General features: G+C 35.8%; 1 protein-coding gene across 4 annotated transcripts in view; it reads right to left on the bottom strand.

Annotated features, from left to right (window-relative positions):
* The window catches only part of LOC149146368 (RNA-binding (RRM/RBD/RNP motifs) family protein), a 218,155-nt gene that overhangs the window by 62,047 nt on the left and 141,845 nt on the right, over positions 1-14,263 (bottom strand). For all 4 annotated transcript variants that reach the window (XM_089448281.1, XM_089448282.1, XM_089448283.1 and 1 more), the window contains exons 7-8: positions 12,097-12,209; positions 11,874-11,943 (exon numbers count right to left, since the gene is read on the bottom strand). In XM_089448281.1, the coding sequence (XP_089304407.1) occupies positions 11,874-11,943; positions 12,097-12,209 (183 nt within the window). The remainder of the gene's footprint in view (positions 1-11,873; positions 11,944-12,096; positions 12,210-14,263) is intronic.

Below are 14,263 nucleotides of genomic sequence, written 5' to 3'. Positions count from 1 at the left end.
CTACAAAAGTTGTTTTGTACCTATCTTCAGGGTTAATGCCAATTTGCCAGAAACCACTTTTTAAATCAAATTTGCTGAAAACATTTGCTCTCGAAATTTTTGAATAGTGTATCCTTACTAGGAAGAGGATACCTGATTAGGATCCATTCTACTATCAAAGAGATTAGAAAAACCTGAAAATTACAGAGTAACTTGCAATCGTGGTCTGCAGCCTAAAACGCCCAACACGACACCCTGGTCTTCAACAGGACTTAACACGGCGCGACCTTCAGCTTTCGCCTACAACAGGTAGATCTTCACTCAACACCAATGAAACGTGGCTTTGATACCATTTTTAATGACTATTTAACATAATCAATATTTGATTATTTATTATTTACATTATTTATATTCATTTTATTTTAGGCAATTTATATTCGTATCATTTCCCTCTTCAAAATTTGAATTCGAAGTGAGAAGTCTCCCTCCAAAATTGCAGATCGTTGCCTCCTATGGAGCCCCTCCAAAGTCTATAAGAAGACATTTGATCCATCCTCCCAAGTATGCACTTTAATGCCAACCATCTTGTGATCAAGCACTAAAGCTAAACTCAACCCTGTGGAGAAAGATTTCATCAGACGACAGGCTAGGGTTTCCTTTTGTTTTTGGATGGTGTTTTTTTGGGATTCGTTTCATCAAGATCTCTTGCAGGTGAAATGGCCGAATTTAGAAAGAATGTTTGGTTGAAGGAACTGCACATACATTTGGCCCTCATTATGGCATCACTTTCTAAGATCTTCGCAAAGTTTTTACATCTTTGTTGTAGGATAGCGAAGGAAGGTTTCAACCTTATTAAGGTACCAATATTGTGCACCAAGAGAAGGTTAGTCTCTTCGAATTATTCAAGCATCAAAAAGGTTATCTAGAGTATTGATCCACTAGGGCATACTTCTCTAAATCAAGATCTTGATACATTTGAAGTCACCTTAGGGTTGGATCTTGAAAACACTTCGAGGTGGTTGGGCAATGCTAGGCGAGTTGAATCTTGCTAGGGTGTTGGAGCATCCTTTCAACGTTTGCTGACAAAACCAGAGCGTTGGAGCGTCCTTCCAATTGGAGTTGGAAAATTGAACGCTTTTCTAGAGTACTAGGTAGTTGGGACTTCCCTTTTCAGTTGGAGTTAAAGCATTTCATGTACTCATAAATTCTTAGAGAATTGTTCGGTGTTGACTAGATTCCATGTGACGACTTGGACAATTGGTGAATTGCTCCAAGTGACGACTTGTTGAGCATGATGTTGATGCAAGATTCTTTCCACAGGTAGTGGATTGACACATCAACATAGCTAGCTTATTTAGGGACACACATTCTCCCTGTCAGGTATATTGGCCAGAATTAGGGGGATTGGTCCAACAGAGGACAGTCATTCTTCCTATGTTAAGTATGTTGACCAAGATTAGGAAGAATGGTCCTAGAGGCCTAAAATCACTCAATTAAGTGGGTGGCTTTTAGCATCAAGCTCAGACTCTCTAGATAGGTTGAGTGAGCACATTTAGAATCACGCCCAAAATTACTCATGAAGAATGAGGCCTTTGGTGATTCACCATGAGTCAAAGATATTGACCAGAATGGTGGTGAACCAAGACTAGTCTGTATACCATGTGTTGGAGGGACTGGAATTATGATGACTAGTTGATGCTAATGATGTACCATGTGTCTGGAGTACCAACCAACATTATGTCGATGATGCACCACAAGCCAAAGGTACCAACTAAAATTATGGTAACTAGTTGATGTTGTTGATTTACCAAGGGTCAGAGTTGTTGACCAGGACTATGGTAATTGAATGATGATGATGCTTATAATAAATTGTTATAAGCTTTCTTAGAGAAAATTTTCAACCTGCTAACAAGAGTGTTGGATTTTGTAGCTCTGGTCGATCTTCATATTTTGATAATATATGTAATTATAAATTCAAGACATGTTCTTCATGTCTTTTTGAAAAGAAAGAATTTGAATTTTTAAATTTAAATATTTTTGCATTAAAAATGTCAAGTAAACCCTCCAAAAGATCAAGTTGGCCTGACCCTTCGGACAAACCGCTTTGGGTTCATCCAATCACTATATATAACCATTAGACTTCATCAATTGGGAGGCATGTCGGATTACTTTTGTTCAAGAAAAGGATCACTTTTGTTCAAACAATGGAGGAGAAAGCCAAGGGCAAATCAAGTTCAAAGAGCAAGTTGAGAATTTGGGTAGACCTAATCTCTGAGGCAGAAAGCCAAAATTTCAGGAGACCGAGATTTCAAGAGTCTGAAATTTCAGGAGGCCGAAGTTGTCTATGGTTGACCAAGTTTGACCTGGGTATATGAAGCGAAAAAAGTTCCTTCTTCAGATTAATTCCTCCAAAAGACTTGGAATATAAAGTTATTCATGAGAATACAAATATTATATATTAAATGTATGAATAAGAATCATGATACAATGAGAGTAAGAGGCTTGCTTATATACCAGGCCGGTGTCTCTTCATGGAGAGTCATGTCTTATTTAGACATGACCTAATTACTAAATAACTAATAATTATTTATGGTTATTATCATTTACATTATTTCCTATATATTTATTCATAACATTGCCTTCCACAAAAAGCTTTGTCCTCAAAGCTTGTTGATTTAAAAGGCTTGATCTCTTTTTTGGTTTCGAATGTCTTTTCGTCTCTGAACAGTGATCTTCGTTGATACAATTTGATATGATCTTCTAAGTAACAAACAAAACTGTCGCACTTAGAAGGGATCAGACCATCCTAGATTAATCTTCTGTGGAATATTCTGATCACTGGAATTTTGTAACGACTTGTCATCATAGGACTGGATTGAGGTTACATCACTATTCTCTGGAACATCAGTTTGTTGTTTATGTTCTGAATGGTCCCGGTATGTAGCTTGGTTGAGTTGTCTACTCATTTGACTTTCCCTTATTAGGTGTGAGGAAATTTTTAGATTTTCTTCTTGTGAGGATGTTGTTGAGTTCGTTACCAAACCTTCACTTGGGATGTTCATCGTCTGAACTACAATATCTAAGTGTGTATTTTCTTCAACTTGCTTGTCTTCTTCTTGAGTTGTGACATTCACTAGATTGGTATTTGCTCCCTTATCTTCAACTTGGACTACTACGACTGGAGACTTTGATACTTCTTGAGCAAGTTGTTCTAACTTGTCTGTTAATGACTTTTTGTCCTTTTTAAGCTTCTTGATTTGTGTTAATAATTTTTCACTATGGTTTTTCAGCCGAGAGACTTCTTCACTTTTGTCAGCGGTGATTTTGTCAACTTCCTTTTGCATTTTTTGTATCGTTTTTTTACTTTCTTGAAGAATTACTTTTGAGATTTCTTGTGTGTCTTCTGGCATCACTGAATCTGGCTTCAAAGTAACATCTTGTAGCGTTATTTTTTTCTTTTTGTGGGAAAAGGTAAAAAACTTCTTTTCGTATTTAGAATAAAGGACCCTAGAGTTTCCATCCAGGGTGAGCCCAAAACAATGTCACTATCGTCAAAAAATAAGGTTTTCACGGTGAATTGCGAGGTAAAAGTATAATCCCCAATACTTAATTGTAGATTGTTTATGTCGTATTGTTTGTTACTTGTGCCAACAATTTTTTTTTTCGATTATAGTCGATTCAGGAATTACTAGTTGGTTAGCACATTTAGTACTAACATAATTACTATCTTCAGTAGGACTGATAGAGATTATAATATCTCTTTCTACCAATGATCCTTTGATTTTAAATAGTGTGCTAACACATTTAATAAAAAATTTAGGAAATCTTTCCTTATTGGTTTCCATTTTCGTCTTGGAACGAGATTCAGGGTTTTTAAGGTAACCCCTCTTTTTTTCTTTGATTACCTCTCTTAATATTCCCTTTTTTTAATTTACTTAATTAAATAATTTTATTATATATAACTCCCTCCCCCTTTCTTCTTTTTTTTAGATTTTTTTTCTTTAACCAATTTTTAATATATATATATATATATATATATACACAAGGTAGAAATTTTTTCTTTTCTTTTTTTTTTCTACTTTTGATTTTTTTGGTAAAGTATTCTTTTTTTAATCCCCTTTTTTTAAATTAATTTAATTAATTAAATAGTTTTAACTAATTGAATTAAATTAATTAATTAATTCTATATTAATTATATTATATAATTAAATAATTTAATTAAGATGTACGATGTGGTCACATCTTTTGACCGACTGACGTGTCGTGGCCAAGGACACCACGATTGGTTAACAGGCAGATGGACGAGGTCAATCGTTGTGGAGAGGGAGAAGGTATGGAGTTGGACGAGTGACGGCGGACAGCAGTGACGGCAGGCAGGGAAACAGTGGTGACAGTGCTGGAAAAGCAACTGAGCAGTTGTTTCAGTTGGCACTAAGGGCAGTTTTGATATGGAGTCTTTCAGCAGCGATAGCGGAAAGGTTGCAGCGGGTGGTGGCGACGCTCAAAGGTTATGACAACAGTTAAGGAAATATGGTCGACGTTGGGATTAAATGGCGAGTTGGAAAATGCAGTGGCTAACAACAATTAAGGCAACAGTTGATGTGGTCGCTGCCACGAGCGACGTCGACGGCGCTTCTGGTGGGCGGCGTTGACCCGACAGGTACTTCCTTTTTTTTGTAATCTTTTTTTAATTCTTTCTTTTATTTTTTATTTTTATTTCTTTTTTCTCAATAAAAAAAATGCTTCCAAATTTTTTATACATGAATTCGTATATATATTTTTTTTTTCTTTTAAATGTTTATTTTTTTATTTTTTTTTTTGAAGTGGTCAAAGAACTAATGACAAGATGGAGAAACTCCAAAACTTTTATAGCAAAACGCTCAAATCTCGACAACAACAATGTTGATGAAGTTTTGATGGCCAGAAGCCGGGATCAGCCAACGTGGCTCTGATACCAAATGAAGTGAACAAAGTTCCTTCTTCAAATTAATTACTCTAGAAGACTTGGAATATAAAGTTATCCATGAGGATAAAAATATTATATATTAAATGTATGAATAAGAATCATGATACAATGAGAGTGAAAGGCTTGCTTATTACTCTTTAGACATGACTCTTCAACCTTATTACTAATTAACTAATAATTATTTATGGTCATTATCATTTATATTATTTTACATTATTTCCTATATATTTATTCATAACAATATATTTGTGGTCGGTTTGACTTTGCTTTTGACAAGAAGATCAGATTGTATCTCTTCTTGAATTGAATAATTTCTCTAAGGAAAAGGTTGTTAGGTTTTCCCAGGGCAAAATTCTGTCTCATGTGTTCGGTTATCTCTACATGATCCTACTGTCATTTTTGTTCTACTATTAAAGACCTTCTATGTAATTGCTTTATGATGAATGTGAACATAAGAAATCATAAGTAATTATCAAATTAAAATATCCTTCGAAAAATCAACAATTTCGGAAGATAACAGATTGATCACGATGTACAACATTTGAAATGTTCAAATGATGAGCATGTAAACCCATTTTTATACATTTAGTTAGACCTACTCTACATCATCTTATCAATAGAGTTATCATTGATGAGATACTCAATTTTGTATTTACAGATATCATTTTTGTATAAAGCATGATGCATCACGATTTCAGTCTTCAGATTTATAAGTTATCTAATGACTTTAGTTCTAATGTTTTCATTCATGAATGGTTTTGATTTTTAATTTTGAATATGTTATTTTAATTAAAAACCCAAAAAAAAAAAAAATATATATATATATATATATATATAAAATCGTATTTTCCGTACATAGCATTTTCCCACCATATCTGGATTCTGGCTTTTCAAAAATCTAGTGGATCCATATCTAGATCCTAATCTAGGCCTGTATCCATTTCCATTTCCTAGTAACATAGTTAACTGTTTTTAATTTGTATGGAGTATTACTGTCCCATGAGGTAACCCAATAAGTATGTTCAATGCCCCATAAAGGAACTGAGATCATCGTTGTAAGCTCTGGAAAGAAGCAGCCTCATACAAGAGCAAATCATTGTAATAGATATGGCATCTATATGGTTACTTTCAGTGGTATAATCATGAGAATAGTCCAACGTTGATATTCAAACCATGAAAACATTTCCATTGAAGTAGAAGAAAATTCAGTGTGCCTTTATACCATGTATTTCCAAAACATTTAAAGAAATAAACTAAAAGTGAGATAACAAATTAGGCACGTAAGAGGATTAGAACCATGAAAAAAATGAGTCTGAAAATCAAAATCTAAACAGATAAAAGCCATGTTGTTTAAGCTTAAAAGCAGTGATGCACCACTCTTATTAAACTCGCGGTTACTCGCAGGTAAGAACGGGTCAGAAGGGAGAACAGGTGACCCTCATTAAACCTGTGTTCTTTACCCTTACTCGGCGGGTTTTGTACAAGACCCGACTACCCGCATTAGACCCGCGGGTAGACTATAAGACTCTCATCGAACCTCTATAAGACCCTTCGGGCAGCAAAACCCCCAAACTGTCCAAAAAATCGATTTTTTTTATTTATTTTTCTTTTTTGGAAATAAGGTGGAGGAAAAGGGAAATTGGAGGGAAAAAAAACTTTATAAGCACCTCTCTCCCTTCTATTTCTCATTCACTTGTCATTTGAGTGTTTGGCTAATTTGTGTGAGTGTTGAAACTTGAAAGTGAAGCTAAAGGAGCGTGAAGGAGTTGTTGAAGGAGGCTAAAGGAGGCTTCATCAGATCAGACTAAGCTCCTTCACGCTCCTTCATAGGGCCGTTGTGTGGCTAAGAAAATCAGCCACGAAACTTAGCCACACAACCAAAAAAATTTGCAAATTAAAAAAAATAAATAAATAAATTTATTTCTTTTTCTTCCAGAGTTTGTTACCATGCCATCAAAGGGTTTCAGACAATCTCGTGCTTCGGCATGGGCACATGGTCAATGAATCATTCCCATTAATGACCACAATATCAAGTGCAATTATTGCAATGCCACAATGCATACAGGCTGAAATAGCACCTAGCCAGAATTCCTGGGCATGGTGTGGGATGTTGTCAAAGTTGCCTTGATGAAGTCACCACTGAAATGGTAGTTGCTTTGGAATCCATTAAAGAAGCAAGTTCTAAGAGGGCAAGAAGGAAGGATGAGATTGTTGGGATAGGTAGATCTTCATCTCAGAGTGAAACACAGTTTCAAAGTCCAGGCATTGGTAACTCCTCTTCAACTGTTATGGCAAACAAGAGTATAACCTCTTCTTTCTTCAGTCCTCGTACAACTCCAGGATCTCAACCAACCTTGGACAGTTTCAATTATAAAAAGAGGAAGGAGGCAGATATGGCAGTGAGGAAGTTTTGGTACCATAATAGTCTTTCATTCAACTATGCAAAGTCTTATTTTTATCAGCCTATGGTGGATGCCATTGCATGTGTTGGCCCTGGATACAAAGCCCCAACTTATAATGCACTTAGGTGCAAAGAGCTAGATGAGGAGCTTGAGTGTGTCAAGGAACAATTGGAGAACATTAAAAGCTTGTGGAAATTTACAGGTTGTACACTTATGTCTGATGGGTGGACAAATAAGAGGGGTCGAACAATAATAAATTTTGTTGTAGCTTGCCCTAAAGGAACCATGTTCCTAAAATCCATTGATGCATCCACAAATGTAAAAGATGCACATTTGAATTTTTCATTGTTGGCTGATGTGGTGGAGGGAGCTGGAGTTGCGGTTGCAAATGTTGTCCAAGTCATCACGGACAATGTAGCAAATTATGTGGCAGCTGGAAGGTTGCTTTGTGCCAAATATCCCACCATTTTTTGGACTCCATGTGTTGCCCATTGCATAGACTTGATGCTAGAGGACATTGGGAAGTTGGAGTGGGTGCAAGACATTGTGCAAGAATGCAAGCATATTACCAAGTATATTTATAATCATGCTTGGGTGTTGAACCTTATGAGGGAATTCACATAGGGTGAGCTTAGTCGCCCAGCTGTCACACGGTTTGCTACAAACTTTCTTTCCCTCCAAAGCCTTTTGTATGAGTACCAAGCTTTGAGAAGAATGTTTTGTAGCCAGCAATGGGTATTCTGGAAAGATAGCACAAAATCGAAAGCAATGTCTGCGAAAACATCTGTCTTTGTTGATAGTTTGTGGGGCAAAGTGACTGAGATTGTCAGCGTCACTGAGCCCTTTGTGAAAGTCTTGAGATTGATGGATGGAGAGAAACCTACAATGGGATATATTTATGAGGGCATGGACAGGACCAAAGAGGCCATCAAGACTTTTTATAAGGGAAATGAATCTAAATATATCCCTATATGGAAAATTATTGATTCCAGGCTAGGAAACCGGATTCGTCCTAAACCCCCTGCGAATCCCGAATCCGGCGAATCCGACACGATTCGGTCCGGATTCGTGTCCAAATCACAGGACACGTCGTGTCCGAGGGCGTGTCGCGATTTTCAGGGGCGTGTCGCGATTTTAGGACACGTGTCCGGTTTCTAGGACTCGCTAAGCTCAGCGCGGGTATGAAAAGGGCGTGTTTGCTCATTAATATTTTCATTTGGTAAGTGATTTGTGCTGTTGCAGCAAGGAGTAGAGCATTTTGGCAGCTTCATAATCAAGTCTAGGCCCTAGTATTGATATGCTATTCATGGTAATGTTAAATTCTTAAAGTAAAAGTGACATTCTCCTTAATCTTCATTTTCATCCTTTTACTTAAATTTTTAACATTACCATGAAATGACTCAGGATGTTTGAGAGTGGTTCCGGCCTCATTGGATTTCATATGGAGAAAGTAGAATTTTAGATTTCATTCAAAATCCAGCAGACTTATCAATTTTTCAGGATTTTAGGATTGGGGGATTGCAATGTTTCCATTGAATTTTGTCATGTATTAGGGTATGGAACTCGTATTTAATCAAGAGCACCAAACCAAGAGCTTCTGAATATGTCGCTCCCGCTCCCGTTTTCGCTCCCGCTCCCAAGTAACACTGTTCCTGATGATATGGGTCTGGACACCATTGTTGAGTTGGCATTGGCCAACATGGATCTCAATGATCCAGTGCTAGAGCCTGTTAGATTTGATGACTTAGAGGGGTCAGCCTCCATACCAGCAGGCGACTATGGATACAGGGGAGGAGGAGGATGTAGAGGAGAGCAGTGGGGACCATGATGATGGGGACAGTGATGCTGATTTTGATGCTGATTGATGCCTTGAGGCTTGTATACCTGTAGTTGTTTTATATTTTCTATTTCTATTTGCCATTGGCATTGCACCAACACTACCTATGTAACACATTTTGATTTGATGACTTAATGAGAAAACTACAATTGTCAGTGTGTTTATCTTACTATCTTGTAGTTGTAAGTTGTCTTTCAGTTATGAATTATGAATCATGATTTAAATTTTTAATAGATTTATCATTTATGTGACCAGTACCACTGACATTTATTTGAATTTTGTATGTACTATGCATGCTAATAGCTATAGATGAAGATCTATGTTTGAAATCAATAAATTTGTATCATTAATTAAAATTTGTGTAAGAAATATGATAATATCTAATTTTTAATATATATATATATATATATTTTTAAATATATATATTATATATATATATATTAATAAAATAATATATAACGTGTCCTGTTCCGGGGGGTCAGCGTGTCCCGAATCCGACACCACGAATCCTGAATCCTACGTGTCCCGAATCCCCGTGTCAAGTGACTTAGATTCCAGGTGGGACAGGGAACGACATTCACCATTGCATGCAACAGGAGCATATCTCAATCCGAGCTTATTCTATAATGAGGGGTCTAATATTCAAAGAGATACCGAGGTCATGAGAGGTGTCATGATATGCATTGAGAAGACGTTTCCCGATGTAGATATTCAGGACAAAATCAACTTACAACGAGATATGTACAAGGAAGCATCGGGCATGTTTGGATTCAGCTCAAGCCAACGTCTCAAGGACAAGAAAATGCCCTGTAAGTGAAAATTGTTAGAACTTAGCTTGTAATTTTGCTAATTCTCTTTTATATGTTTGGCATTTCAAACTGATAATCTTTGTTTTTATTTTTTTACAGCTCATTGGTGGATAGATTGTGGCACTGAGGCACCACAATTACAAGAATTCGCCATCAGAGTTCTAAGTCAACCCTACAGTGCTTCTTCTTGTGAGCGCAATTGGTCAATGTTTGAGCACATCCACAGCAAAAAGAGAAACAGGTTGGAGAAGTTGGTTTTCATCTACTACAACCTTCGAATGCTCACAAAACAAGTGCAACCAAAGGATACAGATCCAATTTTATTGGATAATATTGATTTAGAGTCTAATTGGGTTGTGGAGGAGGAGGTCCTTGATTTGAGTTGGCTTGATGAAGAGACTGAGGATCTCTCTAGTTTGCCATCTCAAATGGAGACTCCAAATACATCTGCCTCACAGTTGCTTCAGTCTTTTGATGTTACCACTAGCTCCACGAGGGCTTATGTTAGGCGTAGTCATCCTTGAGTGATGAGGCTCAAGATTGTTATGAGACAATCATCTATCATTTATGACATATGTATTTGAATTTTGAACTTGCTGACATTTTTTATTTTAATTATGGAATCATGAGTCCTTTTCTTATTCAGTATCTAAATGTCTTGCTTACAAAAATTGAATATGTTATGTTGTACTTTTATAGATATGAGATGATGTTATGAATTATTGCATATATTGTGGTTTTTATAACTTATAAGGATTGGAATTGTCATTAGTTTCTTTTTGTGCTTAAAATTTATCACATTTTAAGTTTTTTTGTATTTTGACAAATCTTATACTAATATTATAAGGGTCATTCTCGAGTCTTATACAAGTAGACGAGTCGATGCCTCGCCGAGTCTTATACGAGTACGAGTCGTGCAACATTGCTTAAAAGTAATTTCAGAAAGGCAACCTTAAGAAAGTTAGTAACCAGATTTCAAATACAACCCTAGGAATTTGAAGTTAAGATGATTTTCTTTTGTATGCTTCAGGGCATGGTGCTAAATCTATGCATAAGCAAGGCAATTAAATATGAGATTTAAACCAAAGGAGTTAGATTGATTTAAAATAGATCCATTTAATAGGTCAACCTGCAATAAGAACAATCATACATGGCAGGATCCATTCCAAATAGATCCAATTAAAGAGATCAACATGCATTTAAATTTCCGAGTTAAAAGAAAAATATGAACAAGAGTTAGCTCAATAACTTAGAGGAAGGCAACCTAAATCATAAGATTAAAACCTTTGTGAACCCTAGGTTGCAAAACAGAAAGAATAAAAGAGAATTTAAATTTAAATGGTAGAAAATAGAAAGGAAAACCCTAGGTGCTACCACTGGGCAGATTGAGAAAGATGGCCTGCTTTTCATGTCAATTTGTAGACACCAAGAGCATTTGTACATTTTGTATGCATGGTAAACATCTCACAAACTTACAACTGAGGAAAACCAGATTGCAAGAGACAACAGGAAATGTAGACTTGACTCTATGAAATGAGTCAAAATAACATAGCATATTCTGGCATCTTATTTATTAAATTATTACGACGCTTTAGAGAAGTTGTGCAAGATGGTCTGCTTTTCATGTCAATTTGTAGATTACAAGAGCATTTGTACGTTTTGTATGCATGGTAGAAATTATTATAACTAAAGATAGAAAAGGTGAAGCCCAAATTAACAGATAACAAGTTGATGGATTTCATAGCATCCAAACAACCTCAATGCCTTGATATTTTTCATAGTTCCTTCAAACTACAGTTACATCCGAATAAAAACAAAATGGATAAGATGCTATACATTAAAAAGGCTAATTCATTTCGTGCAGTAAATATCTTACATACCTGGAAGTCAACAAAAGCAACTGGCAATCCACCTCTAATTTGCATCTTCAGCTTGAGGAATCCTGGACATCTATTCCATGCAGTAAAAACAAAAATGACTCACGTTTAAAATGTCTGATAATCATTTCTGAGAAATAATAGTGTTGAAATGACAAGAGAGCAACACCTAGCTGCAGGTTGAACCACATTGTTCCAGTGATAAAATAAACATCTTGCAGCTTACCTTGAGAACACTTGTGTCAATTCCTCCTCGGAACATGTTGACCCAAGATTCGCAATAAAGAGAGTTGGGCATGGTGGATTAATAGCTGGTTGAGTAGGTGCTGCAGACTGTCCCTGTAATGGAAAAATATATGCATTCAATACCATGAAAATTAGCATAACTACTAATGTTTCCTGGTTTTTTGTGTGGAAAACATTCGAACTAAATATCAATTTATGGCAATGCTAGGAATTTGATTTGAACATAATAATTTCATTAAAGAACGCTATTGCGACAAACATGCAGATACATCTACAACAGGAGGTAGACCAAGGGTTAAGCTCAACTAGTTGTCACCAATGTTACTGGGCATTTGAGTAGTTCCATGCCAGCAGATGTTAGATTTTACTAACCCCAGATACTGGCAATTTATTGCCTGGTAAATTCTCTTGTTATAAATTAACTTACTGCAGATATCCTAAATAAAAGCACTGCAGGAATTTTTAACAGGTAAATAAAACATAACCAGCAGAAGCAAAATAACCAATCTCACACATGCACACGCACAAAATTTACCCCTCAAATCTGCTGTCAATTAACTTATGTTTTAGACTGGTTACCGGATCCATGGGTCCTTGATGCTGCATCTGTGAATCCGCATTTCGAATACGAATACAAATACACCCATATCCACGTAGGATCCGCCACATAAATGGATCCTTCAAACCCAGAAATGTATCCCATGCTACCGAAATGGATCATGTGCTACTAACCCTCATATGTAAGATCCCAAGCAAACAACATTAGGGTTTTTAGTCTTTTTTATTTTTTATTTTTTCAAGGATATTTGTGTAACGAACAAAGTTCGTATACTCAGAGAAACGCTCTGATACCAATGTAACGAACCAAGTTCGTATACGCAACAATAATCTTCAGAATACTTCGAAGACAAAGACATCCATTGTAGGACAGTAATTGTATATTGAATATTATATAAAAGAATTGACGACATGATTACGATTGAGGGTGGGGATCTGCTTATATACCTAGGCAGGTACCTCTTCACAAACGGTCATGTCCTTAGAGACATGTCTCTTCACTACTAATTACTAGTTAAATAATTATTAATCATTATTATTATTATTTACATTATTTGTATTTTATATATATATATATATATATATATATATATATATATATTATTCATAACATTGTCTTCCTCTTCAAAAAGCTTTGTCCTCAAAGCTTATTGCCGACAAGGCAGATCATCCGTTCTTACTTTTTTCAGAGTTCTTTGAGTTGTCATCTTCATTGATACATGATGTTAGGATCCTCTGAGAGATAAACAAAATTGTCGCACTGAGAAGGGATCTAACCATCCTAAATCAATCTTCTGTGGAATCTTTCAATTACTAGAGATTTGAGATGGATTTTTATCACAAGACTGAATTATGGTGACATCGATGTTCTTGGGAACATAAGACACTTGTTTTTCATTGAGATATCTACTTTTATATTTGGATGGCGATAAGGAGTTCTTGTAATTTGATCTCCCCTTAATCTGTTTGTCGTAATTTCTTGGTTTGTTGAAAGTATCTGATTTCTTTCATGTACATAGGTCGCTTGATCAATTACAAAATCTTCACTTGAAATTTCCATTGCTTGAACCACAACTTCTAAGTGCATCTTCACTTCAACTGGATTATCCTCTTTTTGAGTTATAATATTGACTAGATCGGTATTCATTCATTAATCTTCAACTTGAACTGTTACGAATGGAGACTTCGATACTTCTTCCTGAGTAAGTTGTTCTAACTTGTCTTTTAGCGACTTCTTGTCACTTTTAAGCGTCTTTATTTGTGTAAGAAGGCTTTGATTATGATTCCTTAGGCATAAAAGTTCTTCGTTTTCTAAATTGTTGACTTTATCCTTGGCATCCTTCTCCTCATCTTTTAAACTTTTGATTTGTTCTAATAAATTTTTATTAATGTTCTTTAAAAGTAAATTTTCATCTTCTTGTTCTGATAAGTGCTTCTTGAGTTCCTTCTTTGTGACCTTAGTCTTCTTGGCTTGTGCAAGTAGTTTTTTAATGTGGTCTTTGAGGCGAGAAATTTCTTCATCATTTTCCATTACTTCCTTGTAATGCATATCAACAAGATCTTTATATTCTTGTTGTAATGCTTTCTTG

Source organism: Pinus tabuliformis, chromosome X, assembly GCF_031772625.1.
Source record: "Pinus tabuliformis cultivar Carrire ecotype Pingquan chromosome X, CPIR1, whole genome shotgun sequence".
Classification (NCBI taxonomy): Eukaryota; Viridiplantae; Streptophyta; class Pinopsida; order Pinales; family Pinaceae; genus Pinus; species Pinus tabuliformis.
Note: the sequence above shows the minus strand (reverse complement) of the source record. Positions and strands in the feature narration are given on the sequence as shown.